At 34.5% G+C, this 11,406-nt stretch overlaps 1 protein-coding gene across 2 annotated transcripts; it reads left to right on the top strand.

Moving 5' to 3' along the window:
• Nucleotides 1-115: 115 nt before the first annotated feature.
• On the top strand, nucleotides 116-2,688 carry LOC107463009 (senescence-associated carboxylesterase 101). Of its 2 annotated transcripts, none has more exons than XM_016081704.3 (4): nucleotides 116-282; nucleotides 368-704; nucleotides 1,031-1,570; nucleotides 1,680-2,688. In XM_016081704.3, the coding sequence occupies exons 1-4, from the start codon at nucleotides 266-268 to the stop codon at nucleotides 2,547-2,549; spliced, it is 1,764 nt and encodes a 587-aa protein (XP_015937190.1). In that variant the 5' UTR covers nucleotides 116-265; the 3' UTR covers nucleotides 2,550-2,688. The 2 variants fall into 2 exon arrangements, with proteins under 2 accessions (XP_015937190.1, XP_052109026.1); XM_052253066.1 differs by having other exon boundaries at nucleotides 1,683-2,688.
• The last annotated feature ends 8,718 nt before the right edge of the window (nucleotides 2,689-11,406 follow it).

Consider the following 11,406-nt stretch of genomic DNA (forward strand, 5'->3'; position numbering starts at 1 on the left):
TTTTGTCCACTATCAAAATTATTATATTATATATATTTAACAACTGATCTTTGTCTCGGGCCCCTCTCGCTCTCTGTCTCTCTCTCTCTCTCTCTGTTGACTTAAAAATTCCTTTCTTAACAATAATGAATAATGGCATCATCTACCATGTCTTCTTCCTCTTTCCTTCTAAGAAATTCTCATGGCAGAAACCCTTTTCCCTATATAATTCTAATCTACCACCAACACCAACCACATACCACCTTCTCATTACAAAATCTTCATCATGATCCAATTCAATGAGTACTCCTCTTCCCCTTTTTTAATTTATTTAAAAAATAATTTTTGGTTCTCAATAACAATTAACATGATGACTTTGTTATTACAGATTCAGCAGTGGAATTGAGCTTGCATCTTATGTCACAAGCTCTGGTCTTCTCTGCAGAACATGGAACACCATATCATCTTCAAGCATAGCTTCAAACAAGGGAGAGAGGCTTTCTTGGAAAGTTCACAAAGAAGAAGATGCTGATTTGAAAATCATAGTGTTCGAGACAACATCACAAGTTAAACTTGCTTTGGTTTCGTCTTTAGAGCTCAAGAACAAAAATTTCCTTCATTTTGAATTTCTATGTACCAGAAAGAATCCAGAGTTCCAGCTTAACAAGGATGCATACCACCTGTTCTACGAAAATCTTCAGAGTCTTGATGAGTTGAAATCTCATGTAAGCCTTTTTCCTTTCACTGTTTCTGTTTTTGAAAGAAGGAGCTCAACACCAAAAAGTGGAACTTATTACAAATTAGGAAAAGAAACAAACCAAGAAACTAAAGTTTCCTAAAGTTTGATGTGTGGACAAGTCAAGGTTGTTAATTAGTGTAAATTTGAAGTTAGTATATTTTTAGGAGTATGATGTTCTTCATTTTGTTTTTCAATTACTCTTACAGCAATTAGTGAGATGAATTCTGTGTCAAAGATAATACATTGTCTTGTATACGATTCAAGGGATATGTTGTTTTTCCTATGTAAACATTTGTAGCAATTTTAATGCAGGTTACAAGCTCCACTCGATTGATTGTTACTGGACAAGGTCTTGGTGGATCAGTTGCCATTCTCTTTACCCTGTCACTGTTAGACATATTTACTACAGGAAAGAACCGCCCGCTATGCATCACTTTCGGTTCGCCTCTTATTGGCGACATGAACTTGCAAAAGGCCATGTCGCGTAGCACTACCTGGAATTCTTGTTTTCTACAAGTTGTGTCTCACAAAGACCCTCTTCCGAGGCTGTTTGTCGGTCCTCATGCTACTCAATACATGCCTTTCGGAACATTTCTCTTTTGTTCGGATGAAAGTTCTACTTGTTTTGAAAACCCTGAGTCCATTTTGGAAGTTCTCAAGGCAATGGCCTCAATTCAGGGTGAAAACCAAGGATTTCAGTCTTCTGAGTATGGAAATATAGTGGAGAAGCTATATCAAAAATCAATTTACAAGGACCTATTGGCACGCGGTGTAGACATGACCGGTTGTAGTACGCTACAAGCGAGTATCATTTTGCAGTTATCTGCACTAGGACTCACTCCACAGATGCAGGTAGAATTTGTTCTCAGAGTTCCAAGTTAACCTTACTAGATTTTTTTATGTGTAATTAGACTTGTATTTTTTTGAAACTTAGTTTGAACTGATATATTTAATTTGGCAGCAGCAGAAACAATATAACATTGATATCAATAACTTGGTGAGAACTATAGAGATATTGGAAAAGAAATACAATCATCAGAAGAGGACAATATTTGACCCTACCAAGAAATTGAATGTAATGAAGGTAGACATGGTCCAACTTGAATGGTACAAGAAGGATTCTAGAAACCAAAATATAGGGTACTACGACCGCTACAAGAACATGCTCTCAACGAATAAGTTCTCAACAAGTGACCAAGATGTGGTTAATTTCCACAAAAACCTCACAAATTACTGGGAAAAGATGGTTGAAACTGCAGAGCTGAAGCCCCAGAAAGAAGGTGCAGCATTTCGCACGCGTTGGCTCTTCGCCGGGACTAATTATAGGAGAATGGTCGAGCCCCTTGAGATTGCCAACTACTATTATTCAAATGAGGGCTACAAAAAATTTCCGAAAAGCTATTTTGAAACAAGGTCTAAACATTATAAGCAGCTAGAAGAGTGGCTAAAAGAAGGAACAGCAGCAGCAAGCAATTCCAACAGCACAGGCACAAGGAATGTGGAATCCATTTTAACCTTTGATTCTTGCTTTTGGGCCCATGTGGAAGAGGCATTCATTTCATGCAAGGTGGTCAAAGATGTAAAAGTTGATGTCCAACTGAAGGAAAAGGCAAAGAAGAAGTTGCTTGAATTTGAGGACTATGTTTATGGTTTGCTCAAGAATTATGAAGTGTCATCAGATATTTTCTTGAGGGACAGTAGTTACATGACTTGGTGGAATGAGTATGAGAAAATTGATGGAGCAGTTTCTCATTCAAAACTAGGAAGGTTCATGAGCAATGCTAATAATTATAATGTGAAGTATGTCAAGGGAACTTATAATTTCAACTGAAGTATGTCTCTCTAATTAAGGCATTTGGTTAATTAGTCATTAGTGTGATTGAAAGAAAGTGAGAATTGGGTGTTCCAATAAATGTATTGTAAAAAACTCAAAATGTTTATTTTATTATTGCAAAATTTCTATTCGAGAACCTTAGCCATGTTAGTTATAGTTCTTGTTTTTATAATTACTTCGGAAACTATTTTTAACAATCAATAGCAGATCTTGACATTTATGATTAAATTTGAGTTAGAATATACTCGATTTCATATCAATGAGATGATGTCTTTACTTTTATTCTTTCTTGGGTTGTCTTTTGATGTTTCTTGGTTAACTTTTTACCAATTTCGCTATGTTTACATCGTTTATATTATAAATGTCGTTGTGACATCAGTATTTTCTTAACAACTAAATATATATATTTTTTATGTTGTCAATTAAAAAAAAATAATTGAAGTACATAATCAATTAGTAACAATCATATTTTTATACAAGTGTCAAGAATACTTGGCATATAAATAGCATTTTTTTTTATCTCCTCATAAGTTTCTGTTTTTAGGTGATTTTCTCCCCTTTTTTTTTTCATTAATAACAGAGAAAAATTATTTTGTTGAGCAGAAGTCTTTTGTTTTATTACATTATAGAGCAAACATATCAATACTATTTAATAAGTTAGGTGTTAATTTGTAGGATAAAATATTCATTTTAATTTTTAATAAATTTTGAGTATTTACTTACAACATCATAATTGAAAAAATTTAAAATATTTTACAATTGTAAGTACATTATATAATATATATTTTTTGGTAAGACAATATATAATACATAATTAAGCATTAACTGCACAATCAAAGTTTAAGATTGTTTTAGAAAAAAAAAATCCTTTTAAATTTAAAGATATTTAATTGTATTAAAAATTAAATTTTAATTTAATTTATAAAGAGTAAAATATATATAAAAAAATTATTTTAAGAGACCAAAATATTCTTTTAAAACTAATTTAAAAAAAATAGTGATACCCTTATCAAATTAATTAAATCATTTAGTTTAATTAGTAATAATGCTATATGATCAAGAAATATTATCATTTTAGATTAGTATTTGGCAATAGTTTGCTCTCACATTTACAAAAATTTTACACACATAGAATACATATATTCATTAGAATTTACACAAATGAATTATCACAACTTGTACATATATTTATTAGAATTTATACATATGAATATATTTATTTGTTGAAGAAAATTTGATGTTTGTGCTGGCTAAATTACTAACTAAATTGCTAAAGTTGTTGGTGCTCAAGATTTTTTATATTTTAATTAGATCAGAAGTTAAAATTTTGTAAAAAACTAAAATTTCCATTAACTTCATTTTATCAATAAACTAAAATACCGTTTTATCATTAATTTTCAGAAAGCTAAAATACTCTAGGATTAATGAAATTGTTTGATTGTATTAAAAAGGTTAAGAATTTGAATTTTATTTCCAAAATACTAGAATACAATTTTAGAATTAAGATTGTTTATTTATATTAGAAATTATAAAATTTTGGATCAAATTATGTCAATAATTTTTTTAAAATAAAAATATCGTTATAAAATTAAATTAAAACTGTTAAATTATGTTAGAAATTAATTTTTTTAAATGGATTAAAATATCATCCTAGTATTAATTGTTTAAAAGACAAAAATATCATGACTAGTCGTTTTTTAAACCAGGGCCAGAACTACGTCGTTTTAACGGACCAACAAAACTGAAAAAAAGGAATGTCTGAGAAACCTAATCCGATGGCCAGTCTCGGATTTTCTGTCTCTCCCACAGCCACCGTCCTCCTCTTCTCCCGGCCAGCCACCGTTCTCATTTCTCCCCCTCCGCCACTCTTTTCTTCCTCTCCCTGAAGCCACGAGTTCCCTTCTCCCTCTCCCAGAATCCGCCAAGTTCTCCCGCCGCCGTCGCCTTCCCATCGTCGTCTTCCTCCGTCTCCGTCTCCGTCGCCTTCAGTGCCTCAGTTCCGGCACGCATAGTTCTCTACTCCTCTTTGATCCTTGCTGCTGTTGGGTTTATTCTTCCTGCTGTTTGATGTGTTGTTCACAGTTAATTGTTTTTTGTTTGGTTTGTTAATTTTCTTCTTGATTTTGTTTAAATAAATATTTTAAATATTTTATTTACTAAGATATGGAGGTAATTTATAATTTTAGGTAATATTATTTATCTAATGTAAACAAAATAATACATGTATGTCGTAGTAAGATAAGACACATCTTTTAAACAAATAAAATTGGTGTACTAGCGACACGTGTTTGACAAGGATCTCAATGTAACTGGAAACAAGATACTTATATTATTAATTTATTTATACTATAAATGAGATACGGACAGAATAATTTTATTTACACTGTGAATAAGAGATATAATATGACAAATTTTGCTCAAATTATAAAATGATTTGTAAGTATTAACGTTGATCATAAATATATCACTTTTTATTCATTGTTCTTCTTTGTTCTTTCAACAGGTTTAATAAAAATGTCTAGCGATAAACACTTTTTTGTAAGTGTATATTCGAATGGTCACATAAGAAATAGTAACGATGAGGTTGTTTTTAAATGTGATAATCTTATTCTATTGCACACTTTGCATACTGAGCGATTAAGTTTTTTGTCTGAGTTAAAAAGAATATTGACGAGTTTGAGTATTAATAAGATAAAGGAAGTTGGAATAGTTGGGTAACACCGATGGAAAATAGAGTATATCGGTTTCGTCTGTTTTGGTTAGATGGCGATGAACATGTGCGCTGGATGTTTGATGTCCACCGAATCATAACCGAACAAGTGATTGAGTTTTTTGCGGAGGTTCGTGACGTAAATGGTGAATATATTTTTGTTAGTGTATATCCTAATTATCACATGAGAAACAGTAATGATGGAATTGTTTTTGAGTGCGATAGTCCTATCCTATTGCGCACTCGTCGATTAGGTTCGTTGTCTGAGTTGAAGAGCCTAATATTGGCAAGTTTGGGTGCTAATAAAATAAAGGGTAAAGTATATTTTTTGTCCCCGAAGTTTGGCAAAAGTTTTAAAAATACTCTTAAGTTTTATTTTGTTTCAATTTTGTCCCGAAAATTTTCGATTTGCATCAAATATACTCTCGGAGGCTAAATTTTCAAAAAATTTAAGACCAATATAACAATAATGCAAGAAAATTATGCTTGATTTGCTTGTGTTGAGGGGTTGTTCTTATGAAATTGTTGTTGAATTGATCTGAAATTTTTTTGAAATATTAGCCGTCAGAGGTATATTTGATACAAATCAAAAACTTCTGGACAAAATTGGAATAAAATAAAATTTAGGGATATTTTTGAAACTTTTGTCAAACTTTAAGGACAAAAAATATACTTTACCCTAAAACAAAAGATGTTGGAAGGGTAGGCTATAGATTGTTAGCAACAATGGGAAATGGAGTATTTCGATTTCGTCTTTTTCCGTTACATAGCGATGAGCACGTGCGCCTGATGTTTGATATCCACCGAAAAATCATAACCCAACAAGTGATGGAACTTTCTGTGGAAGTTGGTGACGTAAGTGATGGTAATCCTGGCATTCAAATTTTGTCCAAGATGACCCACCTTTTGCACCACAACCTTTGCAGCGTGTTAGTCCAGTGGAACACATGGAAGTGGATAGCAAGGAGTTGGATGAAGAATATGTCGCCGACAGCAACGAAAGTAATTCTTCTGGGGATGAGGAAGAGTTTGTACCAGAGACCCCGGTAGGTGGAATAATTCGGTATCTTCTGCCTGCCCCGAAATCAGTTCCGAAGTTGACAGCTGTAGCTAGTCACTATCACACACTGAATCTTGACGCAATGCATGAGGATATTCCATTTTCCAATACGGGGGGAGATGATTACAACATAAACAGTAGGGAGGCTGTCATGTTAGGTGTGAAGAATTATAGCATTCGGAGGAGTGCTAAGTACAGAGTTGTCGAGTCTGATCGAATGAAGTACCATGTGCATTGCAAACAATTTGCAGAAGGATGTCCTTGAAATTTTCGTATTGCACTCCGACAGAATCTCGGATATTGGTAAGCCACTTTATGATGTCTAAAGTAAGTATATTCTTGTTTATCATATTTATTTTCGGACCAACGTATAACTATTCCATTTTAATTTAATTCAATAGGGAGGTGCGTAAATTTGGGGGACCGCATACCTGTCTAGCTCCCACTATGTCTCAAGACCGTCGACAGTTAGACAACAACCTCATTTGTAGTGTCATCATGCCCCTCATACAATCCAACTATCCATGTCTTACAAAATGCAGTCAGACAGAGTTATTACTACAAACCCTCATATAGAAAGCTTTGGATGGCAAAGCAAAAAACAATAGCCCAGATCTATGGTGATAAGGAAGAGTCATACAATAAAGTTTCAAGGTTGTTGCAAACATTGCAGAGTTATTGTCCCGGCACAATAAGTGATTTCAGTGCGATACCATACTATGATGACCACTTGTTGGTCTACGATTGCAGCCAGATTGATAAGGTATTCTGTGATTTTTCTCCTTGTATTGAGGCTTTCAAGCATTGCAAGTCTTTTGTCTCTGTGGATAGTACACACTTGTATGGCAAGTATGGCGGTGTGTTACTAATTACCGTGGCACAAGATGGTAACATAATATTCTCCCTGTTGCTTTTGCTATCGTATAGTCTGAGATGACTAAGTCGTGGTCGTTTTTCCTAAACAATCTAAGGATGCATGTGACACCACAAGAAGGGCTGTTAGTTATATCTGATAGATCCCAAGCAATCGAAACCACATTGAGAGCCAATGATAGTGGTTGGAGGCCTCCTAATGCTTTTCATGCGTACTGTGTCAAACACATGGCAGCGAACTTCATGACCTATTTCAAATCGTCAGAGGGTAAGCAATACTTGATGAATGCTGCATATAGTCCAAGCAGGACTAGATACGAGTGGTATATGAATGCATTGAGAGGGTTATCCCGGGAGATGTCAGATTGGACCAACACATTCAACAAGGAGATATTGTTACAACATTGTGATAGTGGTCGTAGGTTTGGGAACATGACTACAAATCTCACGGAGTGCATAAATGTAGTGTTAAAGGGTACGCAGTATTTAACGGTAGAAGCTATTGTTAGATGCACTTACGAGCGACTGCAGCAATTGTTCATCGTAAAGGGCAGGGAGGCACATCACAACTGGCGGCTGGGCAAGAGTTTTCATAGTGGCTGCTACGTGCTATTGAGAAGAATAGGGAAGGACTGTCGAAGATGCGCGTAACACATTGCAATAGGAGGGCCTTAGTGTTTGCGGTAGAGGAGTTAGAGCCTCTTGAAAGTTGGAGTCTAGGCTCATTCCGTGTCCGGTTGAGTGCGCGCACATGTGACTGTGGTATTTTTCAGTCACTTCATTTCCCGTGTTGTCATGCACTTGCAGCTTGTGCTGCTGCAAGTATTGAATGGGGGAGATATGTTCATCTGGTTTACAAGCAAGAGAACGTCTTTAAGGTGTATGAGGTAAAGTTTCCACCAATACCAGATAAAAAGCTATGGCCGGAGTGGTATGGGACACATTTGCATCCTAATCCCGCCATGCGGCAGAAAGCAACAGAAAGAATAGTTTCTATGAAATTCCAAAATGAGATGGATGAGGTTGAGCGTGTAGAGAAAAGATGTGGAATGACGTAGAACAAGGGTTGGAAGAAATAATGAGAGGGAAGAATCCTCCTAAAGTGGAACAACATATCCAATCTTTGCTCCATAAGGAGTTGCAATGGGTGCGGGCAGTGACTACTAGTTAGAGAAGAAGGAACTCGATGCCGCACATCTGCATGTGCTGCTTAACTGTGATCAGATTTCACTCTACCTCGTGTGAGTTTTTCAAGTCTTCGTAAATATTATTAGTAAGATACTAACTTCTAAATCTAATCAAAACTTATTTATCCTATGGGTTAAGTACTTTTTTCGTCCCTAAGGTCTGAGGTGAAAATCAAAATCGTCCCCGACCTTTTTTTGTTATTAAAATCATCTTCAACGTTACAAGACATTATAAAATCGTCCTTTTCTACTTCAATTATATTTTTTTGACTAAATTACCTCTAAATATTAATAACATTAATATTAAAAAAAAAAAACAAAACCCCACTCCTCCTACTCCATTCACCCATAAAATTCCTCAACAATAGCCCCTCCTCTTAATTTTTGTTTGGAATAAAGTTTGTTGCAGGAAAAGCTATGCCTGAAAGCAACCTAATCTCCTTGCTTAGTTCGGTAATGGCAGGGTTAACGATCTTTTCATTGGCCATACCTTTGTCGCAGGTGTCGGGGCCATCGCTGGCGACCTTGGCACCATAATTTGCAGTCATGGGATCTTCCTTGATCTCGCCAAGGGCAGTCTTGAAGGATCTAACGAGACTATCACAGTTGAATCCGGCGCATTCATTTTTGTCCCTCCTTGCCTTTGTTCATGCCCAACTCAAGGATGGCTTGTGAGAGCTGAACAATGTTCTTTACTGATAGCATCTTAGGGTTTGATCTCATCATGTCCATGCATTTTGCCCTTTCTGTTGCTGTAGTGTGACAAATTTGAATCATCAATTTTTGGAGGTGAAGGATAATGATGATGGGAATTGAAAACTAATGATGGTGGTGGAGATGGCATTTGGAGTGAGGAGTGAGAGAGTTCAAGGAGGAAGGAGATTAGGAGTGGGGATGGGGGGAAAGAGACGAAGAGATGCTGGAAAATAGGGTGGGAGTGGGATTTTGTTTTTTTAATATTATTTTTATTAATAGTTAAGGGTAATTTAGTCAAAAAAATGTAATTGAAGTAGAAAATGACGATTTTATAACATTTTATAATGTCGAGGATGATTTTAATAACAAAAAAAGATCGGGGACGATTTTAATTTTCACCTCAAACCTTAGGGACGAAAAAAATACTTAACCCTTATCCTATTCTATCATATAGGTTATTACAAAAGACAAATCCTGATACTTCATTGAATAATTTTTCACACTGGTTCAGAGAATACGTCAGCATGCATCTAGCTGACACAACAGATTGGGAATAGTTGCACTTAGTTGGAGCCTAATGAATAAGGACACAAACTACCCAAAATACATTGTTAATGGATATTAGTTCCATTTTTTAGAGTAGTCGATTGAAAAGAAAACAGATAACATCGGAGTTTGGGTTCGTGGGGATTCATGCAGTGGTCATTCTGATTGGATTAGTTTGGTGTGTTGTACAATATAATTCAATTAGAGTATTTCTGTCATACTATATACAAGGCGTGCGTATTTAAATGTGAATGGTATGATCCAAGTTCGCGACAAGAAATATGAAAGCATAAAGACTACGATATCTCTGAAGTTAATGTAACCAGTAAATATAGGCACTACGATCTTTTTATTCTATCTCAAAATACACGATATGTATAATATTTTTCTTATCCGGGTTCATGCAAGTTTAGTTGGACGGTTGTAGTTAAGACTAACAAGAGGCCACATCGAGTCTGATGGGACAGATGGTCAAGAATCTTACCAGATTGATGACCCAACTCCTTCGAAAATGGTGGTTGATATTGGTGACCCAATCACTCTTAGGTTGGCTGTTATGGATGATGACATCATTTACCTTGGAATATATGACAACATACTATCACTAGAGGACGACGATATTCAAGAAGAAGACAGGGTTGATGACGACAAAGAAGAGAAAGACGAGTTCGATAATCAAAAAACTATCTTGGAAGAGGGGGATGGTAAACCAAAGGAAGAAGATGATGAATATGAATAGGGTTAATATAAATATAGTTCTATCTTATATATTTCTTTACCAAACTTTGAGAAGAATGTAATATAATTAGTATTGTTTCAGATATTTCAATTACCATCATTTCGTATTTTTAATTTCTATATTTGATATTTCACATCAGGTTTATATCATTGTTTCAATTATTAATTATCGGGGTATATTATAGATGGACGGAAAAAATTATTTAAAAAAAATCTACCGTAAGAATTACTGTTGAAATATACCGACGATAACACCTCAGCTAATTTTCCAAAAAACTTAAAATATATTTCCGTCGGACGATAAGGGAGTGCGAAGCCGTATGCTTTGGCATCAATGTTACTATTAAAAAATTTAATTTCTGACGGTAAGTTACAATAGATTTTATTTTTTTAATATCTATATTCTGTCACTAAATTCGACGCAAATTATCATCCAATACATAAAAGTCGATGATAATTTATTATCGACAAAGTTTGTTCCATTGGATAAGTTCCGACATAAAATTTCGCAATAAACAGTGTATTTTGGATTTTATTCGTTTTTTTAACGGTACCAATATTTTTTTGTAGTGAACAGTATTCACTTCATTTAGGTTGAAAATTTTCTTGTTGCTACCAACAAATTTATATTCATAGGATGAACTGCAATTTTCACTTAAGAATAACTAAAAATTAAAAGTAATCTGAATATTATTTTCTAAGAGGATGGTGTTAACAATATGAAATCATGGCTAGTAATCTTGTCTAGACAGCTCTGCTCACAAGTTCCATCATGTGCAAATCTGAAGATCAAAGCAGGCTTTGGATTTTTCTTTATTTGTCCCATTGGAAGAGAATATGTCTACAATTACTTGAATTCAGTGTGCAGCTGCATAGGCAATCATGAATCCCAGTGAGAAACGCAACATGTAGATTTCGATGATAATATGCCTACAATTTTATTTTATCCAATATATGTCTACAATTTATTGATGATTGAATGTTAAATAAAATGATATTATTTTATTTTATCTAATATAATAAATTAACATACTAAATCAATAT

Source organism: Arachis duranensis, chromosome 8, assembly GCF_000817695.3.
Source record: "Arachis duranensis cultivar V14167 chromosome 8, aradu.V14167.gnm2.J7QH, whole genome shotgun sequence".
NCBI lineage: Eukaryota > Viridiplantae > Streptophyta > Magnoliopsida > Fabales > Fabaceae > Arachis > Arachis duranensis.

What these genes read in the sequence shown, in the direction of transcription:
- LOC107463009 (XM_016081704.3), top strand. An exon ending in TTGATGAGTTGAAATCTCAT is followed by an intron (nt 705 to 1,030) that starts GTAAGCCTTTTT and finishes ATTTTAATGCAG; the next exon opens with GTTACAAGCTCCACTCGATT. An exon ending in GACTCACTCCACAGATGCAG is followed by an intron (nt 1,571 to 1,679) that starts GTAGAATTTGTT and finishes TTAATTTGGCAG; the next exon opens with CAGCAGAAACAATATAACAT.